This window comes from Lithobates pipiens, unplaced genomic scaffold (genome assembly GCF_037356315.1).
Source record: "Lithobates pipiens isolate NorthernLeopardFrog02 unplaced genomic scaffold, aLitPip1_a1.2 Scaffold_8, whole genome shotgun sequence".
NCBI lineage: Eukaryota > Metazoa > Chordata > Amphibia > Anura > Ranidae > Lithobates > Lithobates pipiens.
Genome location: NW_027507903.1, coordinates 308,883,018 through 308,909,142, shown reverse-complemented (window position 1 = coordinate 308,909,142; position 26,125 = coordinate 308,883,018). Strand labels below are relative to the sequence as shown.

At 44.0% G+C, this 26,125-nt stretch overlaps 1 protein-coding gene across 4 annotated transcripts in view; it reads left to right on the top strand.

The window, feature by feature from the left end:
- Positions 1 to 8,027: 8,027 nt before the first annotated feature.
- Positions 8,028 to 26,125, top strand: part of CSNK1A1 (casein kinase 1 alpha 1) — a 56,568-nt gene continuing 38,470 nt past the window's right edge. For 2 of the 4 annotated variants that reach the window (XM_077472716.1, XM_077472714.1), the window contains exon 1: positions 8,029 to 8,514. In XM_077472716.1, coding sequence (XP_077328842.1) covers positions 8,392 to 8,514 — 123 coding nt within the window. In that variant the 5' untranslated portion in view covers positions 8,029 to 8,391. Of the gene's footprint in view, positions 8,515 to 26,125 lie in introns of all 4 variants that reach the window. The other 2 variants (XM_077472715.1, XM_077472717.1) reach the window with 2 other exon arrangements.

Below are 26,125 nucleotides of genomic sequence, written 5' to 3'. Positions count from 1 at the left end.
CCGCAACTTGTGGCAAAATATAAAATATTCCATGGACTCAACATGCCTCTCAGCAAATAGCTTGGGGTGTCTACTTTCTAAAATGGGGTCATTTGTGGGGGTTTTGTGCCATCTTGGCATTTTATGGCCTTCAAAACTGTAATAGGTAGTGAGAAGTGAAATCAAAAATTTACGCCCTTAGAAAGCCTGATGACGGTGCTTGGTTTTCGGGGCCCCGTACGCGGCTAGGCTCCCAAAAAGTACCACATATGTGGTATCCCCGTACTCAGGAGAAGCAGCAGAATTTATTTTGGGGTGTCATTTCACATATGCCCATAGCATGTGTGAGCAATATATCATTTAATGACAACTTTGTGTAAAAAAAAAAAAAAATTTTTTTTGTCATTATTCAATCGCTTGAGGCAAAAAAATAAAATATTCAATGGGCTCAACATGCCACTTATCAATTTCCTTAGGGGGTCTACTTTCCAAAATGGGGTCATTTGGGGGGGTTTTGTACTGCCCTGCCATTTTAGCACCTCAAGAAATGAGATAGGCAGTCGTAAACTAAAAGCTGCGTAAATTCCAGAAAACGTACCTTAGTTTGTAGATGTGACAACTTTTGCGCAAACCAATAAATATACAGTTATTGACTTTTTTTTTACCAAAGACATGTGGCTGAATACATTTTGGCCTAAATGTATGACTAAAATTGAGTTTATTGGATTTTTCTAATAACAAAATGTAGAAAATATCATTTTATTTCAAAATTTGCGGTCTTTTTTTACGTTTATATCGCAAAAAATAAAAATCGCAGAGTCAGTCAAATACCTTTAAAAGAAAGCTCTATTTGTGGTAAGAAAAGGACGCAAATTTCGTTTGGGTACAACATTGCATGACCGCGCAATTACCAGTTAAAGCAGCGCAGTGCCAAAGTGTAAAAAGACCTCTGGTCATTTACCAGCAAAATGGTCCGGTCTGAAAGTGGTTAAAAAATAAAAATAAAATAAAAACAGTAAAGTTAGCCCATTTTTTTTTTCGTCCAAAAGTTTTGACTACCTGTTTTTATTTAATATATAGTTTTTTTTTTTAATCTAAATCATACATACAAGTAAACTGATTGGAGGTTTGTTTTGTTTAATAAATGTTTAAATGTAAGACATTTTCTGTATCACTTATGAAGGCTGCTTTCACACTGGAGCGGGCAGGCGTTGATGGTAAAACGCAACTTTTAGCGGCTCTTTACCATCATTTTAGCGGTGCTATTTGGCTGCTAGTGGGGCACATCTAACCCAGCTAGCGGCCAAGGAAGAGGTTAAATGCGCCCATGAAGCACTGCTGCCAAATCGCATTGCATGCGCTTCGGCAGTGGTGCCCATTCATATCAATGGGCAGGAGTGGTGGAGGAGCGGTATACACCACTCCAAACGTGCTGCTTGCAGGACTTTTTTTTTAAGATCCTGCCAGCGCATCGCCTCGGTGTGAAAGCACTCTGTCTTTGACACAGACTGCAGGGGAGCCATTTTGCAGGCACTTTACAGGTGCTATTTTTAGCCCAAAAGCGCCTGAAAAACACCCCAGTGGGAAAGGTGTGTTAGATCAAGGGGGATAAAAAAAAAAAAAAAAGGAAAAAAATAAATAAATAAAATAAAATCGGCCTAACATATTGGCCCAAAAAAATCGGCATCATATATCGGCTATCGGCCGCCATGATTTCTAAATATCGGCATCGGCCAGAGAAAAACCCATATCGGTCGACCTCTAAATATAGACACTATCCTGGAAGATTCATGTAAATACCGCTACCGGTAAGTCTAACGGGGGTTTCCCACCCCTCATCTTCCAGGACAGCTATTTGAGAGGATAAGCAAGATCTATACCTTAGGGAGGGACGACAGCCTGAAGTACTTTCCTTCCAAAGGAGAGGTCCTGGCTGGAGAGCATCTGGAATCTATAATGCCTGACGAATGCATGAGAGGAGGCCTAGTTAGCAGCTTTGGAAATATCTTCCCATGATGCACTCGCTCTTTCTGCCCAGGATGCAGCTAGCGAACTAGAGTGAGCCCTAACTCTGGAAGGATGGGATTGTCAAATATAGCTTCTCTAATCCATCTGGAAATGGAACCTCTGGAAGCTTTGGAACCCTTATTGGGACCACTAAAAATAATCAGTAATTGGGAGTCATTCCTAAATTCACTAGTAACTTCAAAGTAGTGTAGAAGACATCTTCTTACATCTTAAAAACCTAACCTTTCTTCCTCCGGATTCCTGGGGAGGAACAAAGGCTAGGAAGAACCACTTCCTGGGACCTGTGGAAGTCAGATGAAATTTTGGGCCAGTACAAAGGGTCAGGCCTGATCACTACTTGTCTAAAATCCTTAAGAAACGATCTTTACATGAGAAAGAACCTAAATCAGAGACCCTTCTACCAGAAGTTATCACCAAAAGAAAAAACATCTTTAGGGTAACTAATTTTAAAGAGGCGTCACGCAATAGTTCAAAAGGAGGTCTGGTAAGTGCGTTCAATACCAATCACAAATCCCAGGGGGCAACCTACTTGACTACTCTGGGTGTACGTCTAGCCCTAGCTATGAGGAATCTCTTAATTAAAGGCTCCTCCGCCAGTCTTTTCTCCATGAACAGAGATAGGACAGCAACTTGAACCATAAGAGTGTTGACAGCAAGCCCCTTTTCCACTCCCCTTTGTAAAAAGTCCAGAACATAGGGATTGGAAAACGAGTATACCCCAGGCCTTTTTCTAGGCTACAAAGGTCCTCCAAACTTTGCCATAAATCTTCCTTGTGACTAATTTATGGCTGCCTAGAATAGTCTCAATAACCCTAGCTGAACATCCTTTCAATTGTAGGATGCGCCGCTCAGCCTCCAAGCTGTCAGACGGTAAATCTGAGGGTAGCATTGGTCCCTGATGTAGAAGGTCTCTTCTCTCTGGCAGGGGCCAGGGGGACTCTACTGAGAGTGCTCTCAGTGCAGAGAACCAACTCCTCCTGGGCCACCATGGAGCAATCAGAATCACTTCTGCTTGTTCATGCACAATCTTTCGGACCACCAGAGACAATAGCGGAATTGGAGGAAAGGCGTAGGCCAGGGGAAAATTCCACTGGAAAGAGAGCGTATCTGTCCCTAGGGACTTTGCTTCTGTCTCCAGGGAAAAATAAGCTGGAAGCTTCCTGTTGTGGATGGAAGAAAACCGATCCACTTTGGGCATTCCCCAATTGACAACTAACTCCCAGAAGATTTAGTTCCCAACTGCTGGAAATGACAGTTACTCTGCTCAGATAATCTGCCAGTATATTTGCCAACCCACTGATGTGGATTGCCCTGACTGAAGAAACATTGTCCTATGTCCAGGAAAGGATCCCCTGACTGAGTGAGTACTCCCCTGCTTGTTGAGGTAAGCCACTGTCGTGGCATTGTCCAAAAACATCAATAGGTCCTTTGCATGAACCCTGGTTTTCAAAGTGACCAAAGCTTGTCCTACTGCTAACAGTTTCCTGTAGTTTGAGGATTGGGCTGCCTCTTCTGGCTGCCAGACGCCCTGAGCCTGCCAATCCTCTGAGTGCGCCCCCCAACCCCAAAAAGCTGGCATCTGGGGTAATCTTTACCAGGAAACGCTGGGCTCAAGCCTTCCCTACCTGCAGATGCTCCGCTTGGACCCACCTGGACAGATTGAGAGAATCGTCTCCTGGAAGCCACATGACCTGGTCCAGAGAGCACAAGAAATGCCAGTAGAGGTTTGAAATGCAATTGGGCTCAGGGCCCTCCCGGAATTTCTGCAGTCATCAAGTCCAACAGCTGCATTATCTGACGCAGGGATGCCTGGGGATTGCACCTGAATTTCTGCAGGGAAAGGAGGATCTTGTAGATCTCTTTCGGTAAGAAAATTCTTTGGGCGACTGAATCTATCAGATAGCCCCAAAAAAAGACAGCTCTGGGAGGGCACCAGAGCAGATTTCTGCAGATTGACTTTCCAACCCAATCTTTGGAAGGTCTGCAGAACTACTTGCAGATCCTGATCCAGGCCCTCTTTGTCCTGGGCAAAGATCAAAAAGTCATCAAAATAAGGGACTATTGAAATTTTCTGTAAACAAAAAAAGCCCATGACCTTTGTAAAGATTCTCAGGGCTGTCAAGAGACCAAAAGGAAGGGCTCTGAACTGCCAATGACTTAAGCCATTTTCCGAAAGACTAGAAACCAAGAAACTGTTTAGGAGGCTCAGATTGATGACCATCTGAAATCATCCTGATGCCTTCCTTACCAGGAAAACATAGGATTAAAATCCTTGGAAATTCTGATCCCATTCCTTGCTGAAAAAGGTCAGCCTTCCTCATACCCCTGTCCACTAACCACAGTCACCAACCAAATTAAAGAAACAAACATGACGGGGTGTACTCCTGGAGGTCTGGAAACACAAAAGAACTGAGGGTCAGGGGAAAGGGAGGGGCCTTTTAAAATTGTGTCTGATTTGTGTTTCCTGTAGAAGGCAGAGCCAGTCATCTCTCAAGTAGCTGTCCTGAAAGATGAGGGGGGAAATGATACAAGTTTCATTTGGGTACAGTGTTGTATGACCGTGCAATTGTCATTCCAATTGTGAGAGAGCTGAAAGCTGAAAATTGGCCTGGGTAGGAAGTAGAGCTGCACAATTAATCGTTAACAAATCGTGATCTCGATTCAACCTCCCTGACGATCTCTATTGCAGAGTTTGCTGATTCTTTCATATAACAAGTGGAGAGACTTATCTGCTCACTCAGCTGTCAAAAGAAAACATCGGGCAGTCTGCCAAGTTTTTAACATGAAACGTTGTAACTAACTCTTCGCTCTTAGATCAAAGGGATTCTGTGTATCCAGGCAGTCTGTCAACTTTTTAATAATGTGTAAATGCAGGAAGTTTAACCACTTAAAGCGGAGTTCCACTCAATTTTACTACTTTACATTAACAGCATTTACACACTTCAATCGTTCTAAAATGGAATTTTTTTTTTTCTCCTAAGGGTTACCATGTTAGGAGGCTTTTCAGTGGCCTTTCTGGTCACTGCCACCCACGGGTTATCCGGCGGTGCACGGTCTCCTGGGAGCTATGTGTCCTTATTCCCAGGAGTCAGTGCGGATGGCCGCCGCTCGTTCTCGCAGAATTTGCGAAACCGGAAGTGACGCAATCTCTTTGTTGCCATCACAATGGGGCGGGCATTTCCGACACCCGTTGTGATCGCAACGTGGAAGCTTACGGCACTCCGAGCAGGAACGTACTGAGCATGCGAGGGAACACACGGTGCATGCTGGTAGCTCAGCATCACTGTATCCAGAAACTGTATGCTTGTGGGCTTCACATGCTCACAAGCAAGATGAAAAGTGCCAGTAAGAAATTTTTTCATACGAAACCGGACACCGGGTAATATATTTGCCAAAACACAAGTGTTACATTGAAGTGATACAAACTTAAGAATTGTTTAAAAAAGAAAAAATTCCAATTGTCCTTTGAACTCTGCTTTAAAGCGTTAGTAAACCCGCTGAAATTTTTTTTTCTTTCTGACCTGCAAGGGAAAAGACATAATGATCTAGTATGCACCGCATGCTAGCTCAATATGAAATACTTACCTTAGAACAAGGCCCGATATCTCCGATGATCCACGCCGAGGGAGCCGACATGTTCCCTCGGCGTGTCTTCCGTGTATAGCGGCTCCAGCGCTGTGAGTGGCCGGAGCCGCGATATCATCACCCCGCGCATGCGCGTGGGAGATTTCTTTCCGACAAAGTCTGGAGTCTGCCGGGCTTTCAGCCGAAAATCCCCTGTGCGCATGTGCCGCTGTCAGGGGCGCATTGCAAGGGGAATATCTCCTAAACCATACAGGCTTAGGAGATATTTTTTTTACCCACAAGTATGCCTTATTATAGGCTTACCTGTAGGTAAAAATAAAAAAATAAAAGCGTATACAACTGCTTTAAAGTCTAAATCTTTTTCTGACACTTGTTTAAACTCAATATTTTTTGCTAGAAAATTTCTTGGAACCCCCAAACATTATATATATTTTAACAGAGACCCTAGGGAATAAAATGTCAATTGCTGCAATATTTTATGTCACTCTGTATTTGCCAGCAGTCTTTCAAACGCAATTTTTTGGGAAAAAATACACTTCCATGAATAATTTAAAAAATAATAAATAAAACAGTAAAGTTAGCCCAATTTATTTTTATTTTTTTCGTTTTAATGTGAAAGATGATGTTACGCCGCTAAAATCCTGATCTATCTTCTAAGCAAAAAAAAATTGTGATTCTCATTTTAGCCAGAATTGTGCAGCTCTAGTAGGAAGGAGGTGAACGTGCCCTGTATTAAAGTGGTTAAATACCACAAAAAGAAAGATTGATTTGTGTGCAAGAAAAAAAAAATATGATAAAAATGTAGTTTGGACACAGCGTTGCGTGACCGCGCAATTGTTATTCAAAGTGCGACAGTAGGTAACAGATGAAAATTGGCCTGGGAAGCAAGGGGGTGAACGTGCCCGGTATTGAAGTGGTTAAAGAGGAAGTAAACCCTGATGAGTTTACTTCCTTTCATTCCCTGCAAAGGCAAAGCATAATGGACTACTATGCTTCGCATTATGTGTCACTTACCTGACACAGGAGCCAGCGATGTCACCGGTGTCTCCTGTAGTCCGGCGCATCCATCTTCTCGGTGGGGTCTCATGCATGCGCACAGGAGCCGACACGACAAAGATGCCGCGCTCAGTGCGCCTGCACCGTAGACAGAAGTGCCTGTCTTTCAGCAAATATCTCCTAAACCGTGTAGGTTTAGGAGATATTTCTTGGACCTACAGGTAAGCCTTAATCTAGGCTTACCTGTAGGTCAAAGTGTGTTGTAAGGGTTTACAACCACTTTAAATACCACAAAAAGAAAGACTGATTTGTGTGCAAAAAAAAAAATTATAAAAATGTAGTTTGGACACAGAGTTGCGTGACCGTGCAATTGTTATTCAAAGTGCGACAGTAGGTAAAAGCTGAAAATTGGCCTGGGTAGGAAGTGGGTGAACGTGCCCAGTATTGAAGTGGTTAAATACTACAAAAAGACTGATTTGTGTGCATAAAAAATGATAAAAATGTAGTTTGGACACAGAGTTGCGTGACCGTGCAATTGTTATTCAAAGTGCTACAGTAGGTAAAAGCTGAAAATTGGCCTGGGCAGGAAGGGGGTGAATATGCCCAGAATTTAAGTGGTTACATACCACCAAAAGAAAGATCGATTTGTGTGCAAATAAAAAAATGATAAAAATGAAGTTTGGACACGGCGTTGCATGACCGTGTAGTTGTTACTCAAAGTGCGACAGTAGGTAAAACGGAAACTTGGCCTGGGCAGGAAGGGGGTGAAAGTGGCCGGTATTGAAGTGGTTAAAGCTGCTGAGTCACAAGACAGTGAATAGAACTTGTAGAGGAAAGCTGCCATGTATGAACGTGTCAGGAGAGCTTGGCTTATGTGCACAGTCAGCAGGGTGTATGGAGTATTAGTAATGACACACTGGGGTGTGGTATGACGCCCTGGGCTTGTCTCAGCCAGTTACTAGGCATTCGGGGGCTGGCAGCTCCTCCACACGCCACACAGTTCTCCTGTCAGTCACCAGCGCCGCCATCTTTGTTTACCGGGACACTGCACGATAGGGGGAGGGGGTGGGGCGCGAAGCCATTTTGTCTCTAGTTCAGTATCGCCGTGATTGGTTTGCAGGAAAGACTTCGCGCAAGAAATTCTGAATAAAAAAACTCTGGTAGTGGAGGAAGAAAACAAATCATCACGATACTATCTAACGTTAAAAAAAAACTGTATAAGTAAAAGAAAGGCGGCTCAGCCTGAGTAACACGGAACGCCCAAATAAATACGAGGTGAATAACCGCGTCAGTCCCAAATAAACCCTAACTATTTCGCCCACAACTAACATGGCCGCCGGAGGCAAGGGAGCCCCGTGACGTCACCCGCCTATCAGGGAAAGGCGGGGCCCTCGGGACGGTTGTGAGTCGACGTAGTACGCGCCTTCTCTCGTACCCAGGGTGCAGTGCGGCACGGAGGAGGGCATTTTGTGGTGAGGGAGTGAGAGCGGAGGGGTTAGCAGGAAGAAGAGAACACAAGATGGCGGCCTAAGGAAGGAGCGGAGGGGCTGCGGCTGTGACAGAGGGAGGGAACACCACACACACAACCCGGAGTTACTGAGTTCGGGAGGCTCCTTAGAGCCGTACATCGCGCGGACGGAAGGAAAGGCAGCCACCGTGAGGGGAGCGGGGACACCGCGCCGACTGAACACAAACAACGAGCCCTTCCTCCTCTCCGGGACCCGGGAAGCGCCATCGGCCCCTTTCGTGCTATTCCAGCACGGCTACGACTAGACTCATTGTCGCCTGTAACTCTGACGGATCATGGCGAGCAGCAGCGGCTCTAAAGCCGAGTTTATTGTCGGTGGGAAATACAAGCTGGTGCGGAAGATCGGATCTGGCTCGTTTGGAGATATTTACCTGGCGATCAACATCACTAACGGCGAGGTAACGTAGCCCCGTATTGCGCGCTCTGAGGGGAGCGCCCTCTGCCGGCCGCTTGGGGGAAGTGAGGTTATAGCCCTGTATAGGGTGGTCTGAAGGGAGCGCCCTCTGCCGACCACTGTGAGGGTTGTGGACCTCTATCGAGGGGGTCAGCTGGTGAAAGCGCCCCCTGCCGGGAGGCTTGTGGCCTTATATACGTTTTTATGTTTATGGGCCTGTGGGAGCACCTCCTGTAGGTGCTATGGGGCTGTAGTCCTGTATAAGGTTGTTTGGTGGGGTTTCCTACTGTGGGGGCAGGGATAAAGGTCTGTATAGGTTGGCCGGAGTGGAGTACCCCGTTTGTCATGCGCTTAGGGGGTCATAGCTCCTTTTATAGGGTAGCCTGCTGTGAGAGAGCTTATAGCCCTGTAATCAGTGGCCTGCAGGAAGTGCCAGCTGATAGGGTTTTATATACCTGTATAGGGTGGTCTGATGAGCGCCCGCTTTGGATTGCTGGCGGATTATAGCCTTGAGGGGAAAACCCCTGTTGGCTGCTAAGGGGGGGGTGTCGCCCTGTTCAGGGTGGTCTGGTAGGAGCACCCTCTTTAACCTGCTGGTGGATTATAGCCTTGTATAGGCGGCCTAAGGGGAGACTCCTTGTTAGCTCCCTGGGTGGGGGGTTGGGTCACCCTGTTCAGGGTGGTCTGGTTGGAGCTCCCTCTTTAGACTTCTGGTGGGTCATATTCTTGTATAGGCGGCCTAAGGGGAAAACCCTTGGCTGCTGGGGATATACAGCCCTGTATAGGGTGATCTATTGAGTGCCAGCTGGTGGGGGAAGGGGTCTTATGGGTGACCCTAATGCTCTTTATGTGATATTCTCCAGATAAAGGAGTCCTGGTAGAAGTGGGGAGTACATAAGTGCTGTTATATCGCATACACAGGCTATAGCGGGGTGTTTTATAAAATACTGCATATCTAGGACGAAGGGTCGGACGCTGCAGCATGGAATGTGGAAAAAAACCTCTTGGGAGGGGGATCATTCATTATTTGTGATGTGGTGTTTGGCCTGTTATAAGCTTTTGTACACTTTTTTTGTTTTACACTTCTAGTATTTTGTATGATCCACATCATGACAAGGGGTAAGAAAAGATGTTAAAAACCATATCCCCAGTAGTGAATTATAGGGAGGGTAAAATGGGCCACTGTTTGGGGCCCCAGACTCCAAGGGAGCCCATGGGGGATGCTAAAAACCTTTGCCATGTCAGTGCTCTTTATAAAAGTGACTTTTGGCTTTGCAAGTCTGTAGACTTGTGTTTAGGAAGGTGACCAGCACCAACAGCCTGAATCAAGGTTTCCTTTTAGGCGATAGATCCTCGCTCTCTGCTCCCACAAGCATTGTTACAATATGATCTGCCACTGTTGGTTATTGTGCAGAGTATACAGCCCAACATGATCCTATCCACTGTTCAGGATCCACAGAATTCATTTACAATCCAGTGTCGCAAAACACATTTGTCTAAGCAAAATGACATGCAGATTGGTAGGGGTCCACAAATAATGGCAGTTGTAAATCCTTTTTTTTTTTTTTGGCACAAGTTGCATTTTGAGCCATGGAACATAACATAAACACTAAAATGTGGTAGTATCTCACTGCTTCTCAACCTTCCTAATCATGACAATTCTAAGAAAACATCTATGAATATTTCCTGCCATATTTACCCAGCATGGCATGCATTGAGATGTTTAGAGTGGACTGTGATGTGCGTGACCAGCGTTAGGAGTGACGCTGCTATGTACATGGGCTCAAGTCACAAATCTTTTTAGTGCTGAATCCTTTCTATGTAGAATAGCAACCAGATGTTGTGTAAAGTACTATGCCTGCGTTTTCAGTAGTTGCTCTCTATTTTTGATCTGTGATGGGTCTAGTTCAGTGATGGCGAACCTTGGCACTCCAGATGTTTTGGAACTACATTTCCCATGATGCTCATGCACCCTGCAGTGTAGTTGAGCATCATGTGAAATGTAGTTCCAAAACATCTGGAGTGCCAAGGTTCGCCATCACTGGTCTAGTTTGTGGCGTGAAATTGTCTGTGTCCATATTTCCTCTTCCTGGTTGTGGATTTGCCCATGTTGTCTTCCCTATTGAATCATTGTTTGTGGTGGTCATAGCGATGGGTTGTTGGTCAGTTGTCTCCTATGTTATTTGTGACAATTTTTTCAGCTCAGTGTTTCCTAGTAATGTAGGCCTCATTTACACTGCCAGCCCTGCGTTTCGGCTCTTCTATACCCAAGATATGCTAACTGAAGCTGGGAATGCAATAATATATTTATTTTTTTTACCAAGTACTGATCTGGTTTCTGAAATATTTGATACCTATTTGGTGTCATGATTTTTTTTTTTTGGGCTTGTTCACACCATACATGCATTAATAACTGATGGGTAAACCATACAGATTTCAATTCAGTTTTCATGTGCGGGCTGGCCGCAGTAATAAAAATTTTATATATATATATATTATGTTAAGAATTCTAGTGCAATTTTTAATCTCATACACTACAATTTGCATTGGAATCGTACCTGAAGCTATTGGTGCAACCCTACTGGGAAGTATAAACAGCTTTTCTGCTTGGCAGTTCCTTTATCCTACAATTAGATGTTCCTACTTTGAAACAGGTTTTGGCATGTTTGAATGTGTTTGGCTACATATCTAATCTGATTCTGGGGACACAAGCTCCCCCCCCCCCCCCCTATAATTGCTATACTGACTGTAGCTAAATGCTCAGTGTGAATGGCACCCTTGAAGAAAAAAATATTACTTGCATTTAGAAATAAGATCTAAAATGCATATGAAGAGGTTTGTCATTGTTGTGAATAATGCCCAAACTGTATCTATTTTCATTTAGGAACTCAAATCCTTTTTAATTTTTATTAGATTATGGAGGTAAATTGGCTCCATTATGCCTACAATCTAATCTGCAGTCCATTTGGTTTGGATAGCTGTAGCCTTTTCTTACCATTGCTACTTTTAGAAATTCTATATATGGATTCCGATGGATAGCGTTTTCCTGTGTTTTGTTGCTGGGGAAGCAGTTCATGGCAAGTAAAGTTTTATATCCATATGCTGGCTGAAGATTGTTCCCAAAAAAAAAAAAAAAATCATCTTAATGTTCTATTGACCTCCCAATTTTTCAGGGCAGTTTCGTGTGTATAAAATACATGTGAAGTGTTAATGCAAATTAATCCCAGGAATTTTTTTGTATACATAATTGTCTTTTAATCACTTGCTTACTGGGCACTTAAACACCCTTCCTGCCCAGACCAACTTTCAGCTTTCGGTGCTCTCACAATTATGCAACACTGTACCCAAATGAATTTATTGTCCTTTTTTTCCCACAAATAGAGCTTTCTTTTGGTGGTATTTGATCACCTCTGGGGTTTTTATTTTTTGGCCTATCTCGCTTCTTGTGACCCGAACAAGTCAGGAAAGTACAAATACCCCCCAAATGACCCCTTTTTGGAAAGTAGACATTCCAAGGTATTTAGTAAGAGGCATGGTGAGCTTTTTGATGTTGTCATTTTTTTTCCCACAATTCTTTGCAAAATTAAGATTTTTCATTTTTTTTTTATTTTTTTCCACAAATTGTCATTGTAATAGACACATGGCATGTGTATACCACAAATGACACCCCCAAAAAAATACTGCTACTCCTCCTGAGTATTAAAATACCACATGTGTGGGACTTTTTCACAGCCTGGCCACTTAGAGAGACCCAACATGCAGGGAGCGCCATTTCGTGTTCTAGGAGCATAAATTACACATCTAACTTGTTGACTACCTATTACACTTTTGAAGGCCCTGGAGCACCAGGACAATGACACGTGACACTGATGACAGATGGCACTGATACGTGGCAATGACAGATGGCAATATGTGGCACTGATGACAGGCGGCACTAATACGTGCCACGATGACAGGCGGCACTAATACGTGCCACGATGACAGGCGGCACTAATACGTGCCACGATGACAGGCGGCACTAATACGTGCCACGATGACAGGCGGCACTAATACGTGCCACGATGACAGGCGGCACTAATACGTGCGCATGATGACGCGTGACACTGAATGATGACAGGTGGCACTAGGGGAGGATGGCACTTTTTTACCTTTTTTTTTTTTTTTTTTTTTATTTTTTTTTTTTTTTTACACTTACGGCAGCTGCAGCCGTTCATCTCTCCCCTCTCACATGCTGTCTGTGTGAGGAGGGAGAGCGGCGCTGAGAGATGATCTCATGTTTACATTTTTTTTTTTTTTTTTGTTCAATATACTTCAATGGAGAAGCTGCAGAAAAGAATAATGCATTTTTGCAGCAATTTGTTTTTTAATCTGGCCCAAAAAATGCAAAAAACGCAAATTGCAGTAAAATCACGTGCGCAAAAAGCACTGCAGAAACTGATGAAAAGCAAAAACTGCATAGGTGTGTAACGAGCCTTGTGCTGGCCACACGGATTAATTTTCAGATGAAAAATCTTTGTACATTTGCTGAATGAAAAAATTTTATTTTAAATTTCACTTCATTTCTGAACAAAAACCACATACACTGCCTGAAAATTCCTTTCACCAAGAAGTTTACTATTTCCAAATTTTCCCGTCACTGTGGTTGAAAATGAACGTCAATTTGACCCACTTTTTATTTTATTTTTTTTCTTTTATTGTAAGGTTATTAATCGAAACAATCGGTCAACAAATCGATTATGAAAATAATCGTTCGTTGCAGCCCTAGATCACTCCCCTTCTGAGGTGTCAAATGCTGGAGAATCGGCTGTTCCAATCTTAATCTAGCTGAATGATCACTCCACATTTTATGTACTCTTAAAGTGGTTGTAAACCCTTACAAACCACTTTGACCTACAGGTAAGCCTAGATTAAGGCTTACCTGTAGGTCCAAGCAATATCTCCTAAACCTATATGGTTTAGGAGATATATGCCTGAAAACAGGCACCGCTGTCTACGGCGCATGCACCGTAGACAGCGGCGCACTGAGCGCAGCATTCTCAGCGGCGGAGCTGCCGCGCGTGTCGTCTCCCGTGCGCATGCGTGGGAGTGACGTCATCGCGGCTTTGGTGAATGACAGCGGCGGAGCTGCGAGACCCCACCAACAAGATGGATGCGCCAGACTACAGGGGACAACGGGGACTTCGCTGGCTCCTGTGTCAGGTTAGTGACACATAATGGGCTACTATGCGATGCATAGTAGTCCATTATGCTTTGCCTTTGCAGGGAATGAAAGAGGAAGTAAACTCATCAGCGTTTACTTCCTCTTTAACTGAGTGTTTGGGTTCACTAAAGCCTCATCGATCTGTGCATGCCTTTTCCTGGCCATTCATTGCTGGAAAAGCTTTTTTGTATCTGAGAGGGTCACCCAGATGAGTAGTGTGTTTGTTGTGTTTTTTTTTTTTCCCCTTCCCCTACCTAAAAGTCTTCACGCTTTATCCTATGGTGGAGGAAATTCATTAAGTAGGGTATATGAGCAATTAACGCTGCTATGTCCTTTGTGAAAAAGTTTGACTTGTCCAGCAGACAATGCTCAAATGCTTGGGGATCCAAGGGATAAAAAAGGTGGAATTCCTATTGAGAGAGAAAAACGCTTATTTTTGGCAGATAGCGTCTCAGCCTGCACTGACAGTAATTGCTTAATCATTGAGAGACCAGTTTAAACAGGTGTCCAAGGTTACGCTTTGTTTGCAATAGTTGCTATGAGAGAGTCTATCCTTCAGGCCTTGTGCCCTTTGCTAAGCACCTTGTAAGAAGCTCCTGACTAGTATTCCTTTTTGCAGTGAAACAGCTATTTGGAGATGTTTTGGATAAACCACCCAAAGAAATTCTGGTGGAAAGAACCCCTTTTGCCATTTGAGAAAAGGAGTAGATGTAGTTTTGTTTTAAAGCTCCTTTTCCTGTGCCAGAGGCATCAGCCCTCCAGGCAGTCACGGCATATTCCACCGTCAGGTTCAATCAAATAGGGGGAATTCTTCTGCAGTTCTCAAGGATCTGGCAGGAAGACTGTCAAGACGAATGAGGGGCTTCCTCAATAGCTCCAGGGTACAAACGAGTTCCAAGAGTTCCCGTCTCATTTTCTCAGATCAAATGTTCAAGGGTCCAGAGAAAAAAAAGTAATCATGGGGTTCCCCATGTAAGAGCGAATGTTGGGGTTTGATTCAAACCTCCCCCCCTTTTTTTTTTTTTTTCTCGTATGGAGTCAATCCAAATCGGTTATCTCCATCCTACAAAAGGAGAACTTCTGGCGTCAATTGACATCAAAGATGCATACCTCCATATGCCTATTTCCTCAATCACTAGTAATATCTACTTTTCAAGGTGGAAAATCTTCATTTTCAGTGTGTAGCTCTGCTTTCTGGTCCAGCTACTGCACCTTGAGTGTTTACAAAGGTTTTGGCCCCTCTTCTAGCCAGATTAAGGGCCCAAGGTATAACTATTATGGTTTACCTGTCCGTTCTTTATAGACCAGTCGGTAGCCCGCTTAGATCAAAGTATGGTCACCACATTCAACTACCTGGAATATGTAGGTCGGATTCTTAACCTAGAAGAAATCTTCTTTAAAACCATGAAGAAGGCTAAAATACTTGGGTCCAATCATAGATACACCCAGAAAAGGGTGTTCTTACCCCAGGCAAAGATCAGTGCCATAAAGGAACTGATTTAGGTGGTTGAAGCAAGATGAATTTCTATTCAGCTTTGCATGAGGAGGTTGGGAAAGATGGCAGCTTCATTTGAGGCCGTTCCTTATGCTAAAAAATATAATGGGGTTGCATAAGTGTGCACACCCTCTAGCTCAGAATTGAGCAATCGCATTCAAACTCATGTTAAATAGGAGTCAGTACACACCTGCCATCATTTAAAGTGCCTCTGATTAACAACAAAGTTCAGCTGTTCTAGTAGGTCTTTCCTAACATTTTCTTAGTTGCATTCTACAACAAAAGTCAGTCCACAGAGCTTCCAAAGCATCAGAAGGATCTCATACCCACCGTGAAGCATGGCGGTGGTGGCAGCATAATGCCATACCCACCATGAAGCGTGGTTGTGGCAGCATAATGCTTTGGGGCGGTTTTTCTTCAGCAGGGGTCTTGGTCAAGGTAGGGAATTAAGTTTTAAATGCCAGACAATACTGTCACAAAACATTCAGGCTACTGCTAAATGTTATTTTTACTTGAACCTAAAAATGTTTGTTGTTCAACTGTTTCTTGGTTTGTACAGATTTTATAGGTCACATTAAAGGTGGAAAAAGGTCTAAAATGATTCATCTTTGTCCGTGACCGCGGTTGTCTCAGTGAGGAAGAACGGGGAGATGCTAATGTAAACAAGCATCTCCCCATTCTGCTTAGTGACACACTCACTGATCAGCTTTTCCTGTAATCGGAAACGTGTCAGTTAGAATCACTCCCTAGGACATAACCCCACAGTGCCAGTGACATTTTTACAGTAATTAATGCCATTTTTTTAGCATTGATCGCTGGATTAATACCAGTGGTCCCAAAAATGTGTCAATTGTCTGTGACCGCCATAATGTTGCAGTCATGATAAAGATCGCTGCCATTACTGGTAAAAAAAAAAAATCAATAGAAATGCCATAAAACTATCCCCTATTTTGTAGACGTTATAACTTTTGCGCACACCAATCAAACCCTTATTGCAATTTTTTTTTTTTAACCAGAAATATGTAGAATACGTATCGGCCTAAACTGAGAATTTAAAAAATATATATATTTTTGGGGGATATTTATTTATTATATTTATAAAGTGTTTTTTTTTTTTTTTTTGGAAACCTCAGAGGTGATCAAATACCACCAAAAGGAAGTAAATTTTGTTTGGGAGCCACTTTGCATGACCGCGCAATTGTCAGTTGGGCTCCTTGTATGAACTGTTTGTACCCTAAGCTACAGGTCCCTTCGGATAGTTACAGATAAACTGTCATAATCTGCTCTTGAAAGCTGTGTACTATCATATTTTTGGACAATCAGTTTGAAAGCTGATTTTTATTTATTTTTTTTTTTTTTTTTTTTTTTTTCCATGTAATCCCTTTTTTTTTTTTTTTTTTTTTTTTTTTTTTAAACGTGTACTTTACTTAAAATCGTTAGGCTCTAGCCACTCACTGGAAGCTTTGTAATCTGTCAATTTAATAGAAAGCTTCCTCAGAGTGGCTGAGGAGCATAGGCAAGTAAATGTCTTGATTTCCGACGTAGGCAATAGAAAGAAGCTTTGTATTTTATATAATACACAGCTTCCTGTATATCGCTGAGTGCTGCTCAGCCAGAATATATTTAGTTTTCAGCATTGGGATAGAAGGTTCCCATCCCTCTCCTGGAACAGAGCACAGCTACTTGGTTAAGTGTGCCTAGCAAGAATATCTGCTAGTGCAGTAAATGGTTTGAGCTGGCGTGGCCCAAACAAACAATATGCCAGCTTCACACCGCTGTGCAGCAATTTGGCTGCAGTGCAGGTGTAGTGGCAGTTTTGTGAATTTTACCTGTGGTTTTAGCTGCACTCCTAATAGACTTAAAGACCACACATTTTCTGAAAGCTCACTAAAGCAAAAAATGTATGACCTAATAGAAATTCTATGGGGGGACCACTGGTTAAACTTGCAAAAACAACGGATACACCTACCCTGCAGCCAAACCTTAGCATTGTGAAACCAATCCAAAGAGACATTAAGACCCTGTTCACACCTTTGCATTTTACATGCAATTTAGGTGCGTTTTGATTAAAAATGCTGCTTGCTGCATCTTTGGTGTACTTTAATCAAATCGCACGTCTTAAGCCTCGTACACACTGTTCTATTGTTGGCAGGGGATTGTAGAGACTGTCCAAAAATTTTACCGGTACATTCCTTTTTGACAATTGGTGTCCAATTTTCAGCCAATAAATGTTGGATGACAGGCTAGTAAATTTTCGGTGAACGGCTTGTAGTCTGATTTTCATATGGTCAGTACACAAATCCGTCGCACAAGTCGAAATTGCAAACACGCATACTTGGAATCTAATGCTCACCAAACATGAAATTAGCAGAAGGGGCCCAAAGGGTGGCGCTCAAGCTGAAATTCCGTGTAATAAGTCACTGCGTTTGTGTCACGACAGTTGTGTACTGTTAATATGCAAGACAAGATCCTGTCACGTGCCCTTTTGACAAAAATCAGACGCTCAATTGGCCGACAATTGTACCATGTGTAAGGCTTTAGTGTTCAATGGTAATGCACCTAAAGCACACTGCTGCGAATTCTATTGCGCATTTGAGCCGTTGCGATCGCTCAAATTCGCAAGTCATTTTAATAACATTGTCTTCAATGAGTGGCGTTCACATCAATGCTTACTCTTAAAATAAATTAAAAAAAAAGGGGGGGGGGGGGTCGTATCAGAGTTTGATCCGTGTGCGGTATACGATGCAAATTCAGCTCCATAGGCTGTAAAATTTGCAATAGAATCACAAGAACACATAAAGAATTCGCAAAGCAATCGCATCAAAATCTCGCTAAATTCGTACCTCAGCAGTGTGAACTGGCACTAAAGGTGGATATCGGCTTAAAATAAGCCTCAGCAGCTAGTGAAGCCAGTGCGGCAGCCAAGCAACAAGCATTTCCACAATCCATAGTCTAGTTGTGGTTCCTTCAGTCTGAATGTTAAATGGGGGGGCGCAAGGTTTCTGAATCATACTTACCTTGGTGGATGCAGCATCGGTCCGATACTGCATCTGTCCCCCAGCACCTCTGCACTGAGAACCGAGGGATCGAACATCGCTGATCCTTCGGTTTTCACAGCTCCGTGAGCAGAGAGCTATAGACTGTGTCAATCGCCACTCTCTGCTCTGCCCCCTCCTTGCTCATTGGAGTGCTGGGATATGGAGGGGGCTACCAGCTCAGTCTCTCAGTGGCTTCCTGAGAGGCTGAGTCTGGTGTCAGTCCAGGCACCTGGCGGATCCAGACTTTGTCGCAATGACGTGGTGCCCAGACTGACATCCGTGACGTCAGGAGAGGATGGATTTCATCTCTCTCTGCTGAAAACGGGCTACAGGAGTCGGGGTGGATGTGATTTAAATCGCTAGTAAAAAGGCTTGATTTAAATCATAATTTTTAAAAGGCAACTGTCTGTCCTGCATCGGCTTCTCCTTTGACCCGTTGCTGACTCACCGACAGTGCCATTCACTTTAATGGGACAGCCGGTGATGCAGCAGTAGTGACACAAGGCGAGGGATGTGGTGGCAGATGAGTGGATGCCCGCTAACGGACGTCCCCCATTAAATGTAAGGACTCATTCTTGCTGGTAGTTAGAATATTTAATATTTGCCAACAAAATTAAGGTTTCCTATTTAGCATAATAAGCTGTCAGGTTAGTAAAACGGCAATATCGGAACCGATTCAATCATAGTTTTGTAATGTACATATATTTGCAAAACGGTGTGAGAAAGCAATATTCCTAAACTGTTTTATCTTGTGGTTACTGTGAAATTGTGTGCATCAATGCTGTACATATTTCAGCTTGCAGAGCTTGGATTCATTGAATGAGTTTGCCAAAAATGTAAATATTGCAGAATATAAAGCCTCATGCTACATAACTAAGCTGAATTTCATGCAGTATAAACTAAATTAATGTATATTAAACTTTAAAAATAAAAATCAGATTTAAATCAAAATCTGTATTTTTGGAGGTTTTTGTTATCCACCCTGCTATAATCTGTTGTGAATGGGCCCTTGGTGACATTAACTATACAATTAAAGTTTTTTTGGAGTAGAGTTTGAATGAGCAGGCCTCTAAAATGTTATAGAATGGGGAGACAAGAAACATTTATATAAGAGCAAATTGTAGCAGTAGTCATGCTTAACCTTTCCCGAGCAATGGCATATCAAATACTCTTCCTCTTTCCCTGTTAAACACCTTGGTGTAACTGACACTGAGCTGCTTGCAATAATTCTGAGCCTATCAGGAGTCTTGTTCATGCTGGGAAATGATTCACAAGTTTTTCTTGGAAGCACAGTGAGTAAGATTAATATGTTCCAGTAGATAGTTTGTCCCTAGTTAGTAACTTTATGTACAGTGGATATAAAAAGTCTACACACCCCTGTTTAAAATGTCAGGTTTATGTGATGATTTTTTTTTAATGTGACCTATAAACTATACAACTCAGTTGAACAGCAAACTGAAATCTTTTAGGTGGAGGGAAGTAAAACTAAAAAAACGAATGTGGTTAGATAAATGTGCACACACAACCACTTACCGCCCACCGTCGTTTGATAGTATGGCACTCATGTGCAAATTGCTGTAGCTGTACAGCGGGCCCTTTGAGTATAGGGGGTGCATGCGCCTGCTCGCAGCATGATGTAGGAGCCAATGCGTGTAGCACATGGACAGATCTCTGGTCATTCTGTCAGGGGAGTAGACGGATCGTCTGTTCCTAGTACAAGGGGTCCCCGGGTTACAAACAAGATGGGGACTGTATGTTTGTTCTTAAGTTGAATCTGTTTGTAAATCGGAATAGGTAAAACATTTTAAAGTGGTTGTATACCCACATTTTTAACTTTTACCTACAGGAAAGCCTATAATAAGGCTTCCCTGTAGGTAAAAAAAAATCTAAACCTGTACGGTTTAGGAGATATTCCCCTCGGTATGCGCCGCTGACTGCAGCGGCGCATGCGCACAAGGGGTTTCTCGCCGTCAAAATCCGGCAGCAGCCGAGCGGCCGGACTGAAATCTCCCGCGCGCATGCGCGGGAGTGACGATATCGCGGCTCCGGCCACTCACAGCGCCGGAGCGGCGATACCCGGAAGAAACGCCGAGGGAGCATGTCAGCTCCCTCGGCGTGGATCGGGCCAGATGTCGGGGCCTCGTTCTAAGGTAAGTATTTCATAATGAGCTAGTATGCGGTGCATACTAGCTCATTATGCCTTTTTGCTTTGCAGGTTTAAAATAAAAAAATGTGCGGGTTTACTACCGCTTTAAGTATAGCTCCAGCCAAAAAAAAAATTATTTTTAAGCTTTTTGGATAACGGGGAAGGGTTATCACCCCTGTAACATTTGTTTAGCTGTCTGTGCCCCTGTACAGAAGATTTCACCTCACTTTCTGTCCCATTGATAATTGGATTTTGAAAGCATCAGTGGAGACTTTTTTTTTTTTTCCCATATTAACTCTTACAGGAGAGAATTTCCCTCCCTAGAGGTAGATTTCCTCTTTCTGTTATCTCCCGCCGTCTGTAAGTTGGAGCCGCCCTGTACTTGAGAACAGCGATCGGTCATCTCCCCAAGTCGGTCCCACCCCTCCAGTTAGAAACACATGAGGGAACACGTTTAACCCCTTGATCGCCCCCAGTGTTAACTCTTTCTCCACTAGTGACATTGTTGCAGTCCCAATAAAAATCGCAGATCGCCATTACTAGTAAAAAAAAAAAATATTCCATCCCTTATTTTGTAGACGCTATACCTTTTGCGCAAACCAAACAATATACTTATTGTGGTGATTTTGCTTTAAAAAAAAAATGTAGAATACATATTGGTACACTTTTTTTTTTTTTTTTTTTTTTTTTTTTTTTTTTTTTTTGGGGGGGGGGGGGATTTTTTTATAGTGCTAAAAAATGCAGAGGTGATCAAATACCACAAAAAGAAAGCTATTTGTGGGCGATAAAAGGACATCAATTTTAGTTTGGGTACAACGTCGCATGACCGTGCAATTGCCCGTTAAAGCGAAAATGCCGTATCACAAAAAATGGCCTGGTCAGGAAGTGGATAAATCCTTTTGGGCTGAAGTGGTTAACAATGAGAACCCTCTGATGCTTTGAAACAGCTGAACTTTATTTGGGGTTATTCAGTTTTGTTGTTCAATTGAATTGTACAGCTTGTAGGTCACTTTAAAAGTGGAAAAAGTTCTGAATTTTTTTTACATCCTAGAAAACTGAAATTTTAACAGGGGTGTGTAGACTTTTTATATCCACTGTACATGTTAAAAGGTTGTAAGCTTGTAACCTATGTTGGGTTTGAAGCCCGACTCCATGCACAAGAGAATGACCCTTGCAATGGGGCTATCGGGGATTAGGCTTACAGCTCCCCCTAGTCCTGAGTATTTGACTCTTGCAATGCACCACTACATAGACCCCCCCCCCCCCCCCCCCTCAATCCCAAAGTTGGGCTTTTAAAGCACAGGTTTACAAAAGAGTAAAATCTATACAGTAATAAGTCTGTGTTCTCCATATGGGGGGTGACTCAAGATTTTTGTGTGGATAGATTGAGTGGATATTTAAAATACAGGTTCACTTTATTCATAAACCTATACTTTACCAAAGCAATTAAAGTGGTTGTTAACCCAGATAAAAAAAAAAAAAAAAAAAAAAAAACCCTGCAAGACAAAGGCATAATCCACTAGTATGCATTACATACTAGCTCATTATGAAATGCATGCCTTAGATTGAAGCTGTTGAAGCAGTCTTGGCACTCTGCTGGGACCGGTGACATGTCTCCGGGAGTTATTTCCGGGTTCGCTGGCTTCATTGCTGTGATTTGGCCGGCGCCACGGTGACGTCACTCCCACGCGGCAACTACTTGTCATGGCACACGCCCTTTAGAAACAATCAAGCCGTTTCTTCAGTGTGCGTATGTGTAAGTATCTCCTAAACTGTGTGCAGGTTTAGTAGATATTTACAGATAGATTCATCTGTAGGTTCAAGTGGTGTAACTGGCTACTTTGTAGTCAACCCCACTGATAACCTAACCCCTTTTCGTGAATCAACCTGTTTTGATGCCCATGCAAGAAAGCACATGGATTGCTTTTGACATCTTTTCCTTCACAAAACCCTGTGGAGACTTTATCTAGTCAAAGCTTAGAACTGAGGACCTACTCCTGCTCTATTACAGTACTAGGCCAATTATGTATCAGTGCTGTCACATAAGGAGTGAGTCACTTGTTCATCTATGTTCAGAAGGTCCCTTTTGCATGGGAAAAAAAAAGACTGCAGAGCTGGGAAGCAAAGGAAAAGGTAGTACCGTATTTATCGGTGTATAACACACTTTTATCACCTTTAAAATCCAGGGAAAATCGCGGGTGCGTATTATACGCCGATTCCCCCCACTTCTCTGCCTTTTCTGCTGTTTTCGGCTGTTCTCATCGGTGTAACCGAGATACAGAACTGATGTCCTGTGTATCTTTGTGGCACCATTTTTAAACGGAAAGCCTGCAAAAGAAACTGACAGGGCTTCAAATGACACTGACAAGGCTGCATTGATGGGCATTTAAATGTAAGTTGTTTTTTTGTTCTTTAAAATTCCCTCCTAAATTTGGGATGAGTGTTATCCACCGGTGCATGTTCTAGATGGATAAATACGGTATGGGCTTTTGGGAAAGGCCTGCTACAGCACAGATTTTCTGTTTTTTTATTTTGCGATATCTGCCCTGCTAGTTTTTTGCTTTTTGTGTGCCGTTGGTGAAATGTTCCTTCGCTTCCAGCTTTTTAGAAGATTTCTCCCAAAATGAGCTTCATTTCCTCCTCAGACAGTTGTGTCCCTGTAGCAGTTATCAGTTTTTTTATTTTTATTTTTTTCATGCCTTTTTGTTCTGGGAACAGCTCTAAAATGTTAAATCTCCCTTCACGTTGTCTTGGTGACCATGTTCATAAGGTCATACTGTCATATTTTTTATTTTTTTTGTAACCATAGTAATTTGAGAAGTGTAAACTGTCTGAGCCCGTTCACACGGGGGCAACTCGGGATCCGACTTAGGCCAGGTTCACATTGCTGCGATGCAGGAACGCCGCGAATCCGCGGCGTTTTCCCGCATCGCATTACTCCCGCCGGCAGTTCACACTGCCCTATGCGGACGGCTGGGGGTGTCAATGTTATGTTAATGACACCCCCAGATCCGTCGGCATATCGCAGTGCGATCTGCCGACTCGCACAGGAATCGGATTGCATGGTGTGAACCCCCATGCGATCCGATTCCGTTGCGGACCCAAAAAAGGGTCCCGTGCGAGTTTGCTGCGGGACCGCTGCGAGTTCAGCCATACTATCTGTATGGCTGAACTCGCAGCGCTACGGAGATCAGATGTGATTTGCTGTGCGAATCACATCCGGTTCTCCCCCCGCAGCGGTGTGAACCCAGCCTTAAGGTCGCCCCAAGTCGCGCTGTTGAAAAAATCAATGTTAGTTAATGGAGCCATCTTAATGTACACTACAGCAGTCGCTCCGACTTCAAAAAAGGTTCCTATACTACTTCAATCCAGTTTCTAGGCGACTTGCACCCATTGATTTCAATGGAACTCACCTCCAAGTCGGGTCTCCGGCTATATTGAAGCGACAATGTAATCTATCGCAGAATGATCCGCTCTTGAGCGCACCCTGCGCCCCACAAGAAGAGGAAGAGGGCCTCTTCCTGACAACCCTGGCCAGTTGTTGTGGGGGGGGGCGGGGGTATTATCTGAATCTGGAAGACCTCTTCAATAAGGGGGCACCCAGATTCCAGCCCCCCACCCTATGTAAATGAGTATGGGGTACATAATACCCCTACCCATTCACCTGGGGGGAAAAGTGTCAATAAAACACAACACAGGTTTTTAAAGTAATTTATTAATCCACTTCAGGGGTCTTCCGAATTATGCGCTCTGTTCGGCCTCGTCTCCCGGCTCCTCCGCTATCTTCTAGCTCCTTTACTAGCGGTGGAGCCCGGTCTCCTCCATCCTTCTTCCCTATTCTCTCTTCTCCCGATGTTGACACGACACTCTTCTGCTGTAATGGCGACGTGCGAGGCGACTTACATAGGTATGGGGTGTGGTTACCGGGTGATGTGGGTAGGGGTATGTAACTAGGAGCCTTGAAGATTTCTGATAGAAACCGCCGTCAGTCACCGTATGTGAAGAGTCTGCCACCAAATAGTAAGGTTTGCTTCTTGCCAGCTACCGGGGATCACACAGCATTTGGCTTATACCCAGCCTGGGTCTTTTTCCCAACCTAATCGTTTACCTATTCACAGGGTGCCACTCAATCACAAAGATGGATATTTTAAGGAAGAAGAAAAAAAAAAGCTCCATATGGCGTAAACTTTTTATTTTAGTATTTATTGTAAAGTAATGCACTTACATGTTATAAGTAATTTAAAAGCCTTAAGTCTGGTGTGCCAGTCGGTGCACAACCAGAGCAAACCCGGAGCTGGTAAGAAGCAAACCTTACTATTAGGGATGCACCGAATGGGTTTTTTGGTGCCGAAACCGATACCGAAAATGAAAAATACACTAGGCCGAAAACCGAAACCGATACCGAAACAGCACCGATACCGAAAATGACTGTTTTTAAAAAAAAAAATTATACAGGAGGTGGTCAGACTGGGGACATGGTACAGAAGATGGTCAGAGACTGGGGACATGGTGCAGGAGATGGTCAGAGACTGGGGACATGGTGCAGGAGATGGTCAGAGACTGGGGACATGGTGCAGGAGATGGTCAGAGACTGGGGACGTGGTACAGGAGATGGTCAGAGACTGGGGACGTGGTACAGGAGATGGTCAGAGACTGGGGACGTGGTACAGGAGATGGTCAGAGACTGGGGACGTGGTACAGGAGATGGTCAGAGACTGGGGACGTGGTACAGGAGATGGTCAGAGACTGCGGACGTGGTACAGGAGAGGGTCAGAAATTGCACACATGATACATGACACATGATACAATTGATACAATGCAGCCAGTGTGTGTCTCCCCTCATAGCAGCCAGTGTGTGTCTCCCCTCATAGCAGCCAGTGTGTGTCTCCCCTCATAGCAGCCAGTGTGTGTGTCTCCCCTCATAGCAGCCAGTGTGTGTGTGTCCCCTCATAGCAGCCAGTGTGTGTGTGTCCCCTCATAGCAGCCAGCGTGTGTGTGTCCCCTCATAGCAGCCAGCGTGTGTGTGTCCCCTCATAGCAGCCAGCGTGTGTGTGTCCCCTCATAGCAGCCAGCGTGTGTGTGTCCCCTCATAGCAGCCAGCGTGTGTGTGTCCCCTCATAGCAGCCAGCGTGTGTGTGTCCCCTCATAGCAGCCAGCGTGTGTGTGTCCCCTCATAGCAGCCAGCGTGTGTGTGTCCCCTCATAGCAGCCAGTGTGTGTGTGTCCCCTCATAGCAGCCAGTGTGTGTGTGTCCCCTCATAGCAGCCAGTGTGTGTGTGTCCCCTCATAGCGGCCAACCTGTGAAGAGAAAACGGAAGAGAGAAGAGGAGAGTCGCCTCCGTCGCCTGTTTGATCACAGCAGGGGAACATCACAGCTTTCAGTTCAATAGCTGTGTGTTCCCGGCCGCGCGCCGTCACGTACAGCCCCTCCCCCTTGTCAGGGCACTTTGATAGACAGATCATCCGTCCAATCCTACGGGTGATCTGTCTATCAAAGTGCCCTGACAAGGGGGAGGGGCTGTACATGATGGCGCGCGGCCGGGAACACACAGCTATTGAACTGAAAGCTGTGATGTTCCCGCGCTGTGATCAAACAGGCGGCGGAGACGGCTCGTCTGCACTAAAGCGTGATATAGCTCTTCATGATGGGCGCACCAGGGGCGGGGGCGGAGCCCCACCCCCTACCCTTGCCCCGCCCCATTTTCTGCTCCATTATCGGCCGTTTTTCTCTTTCGGC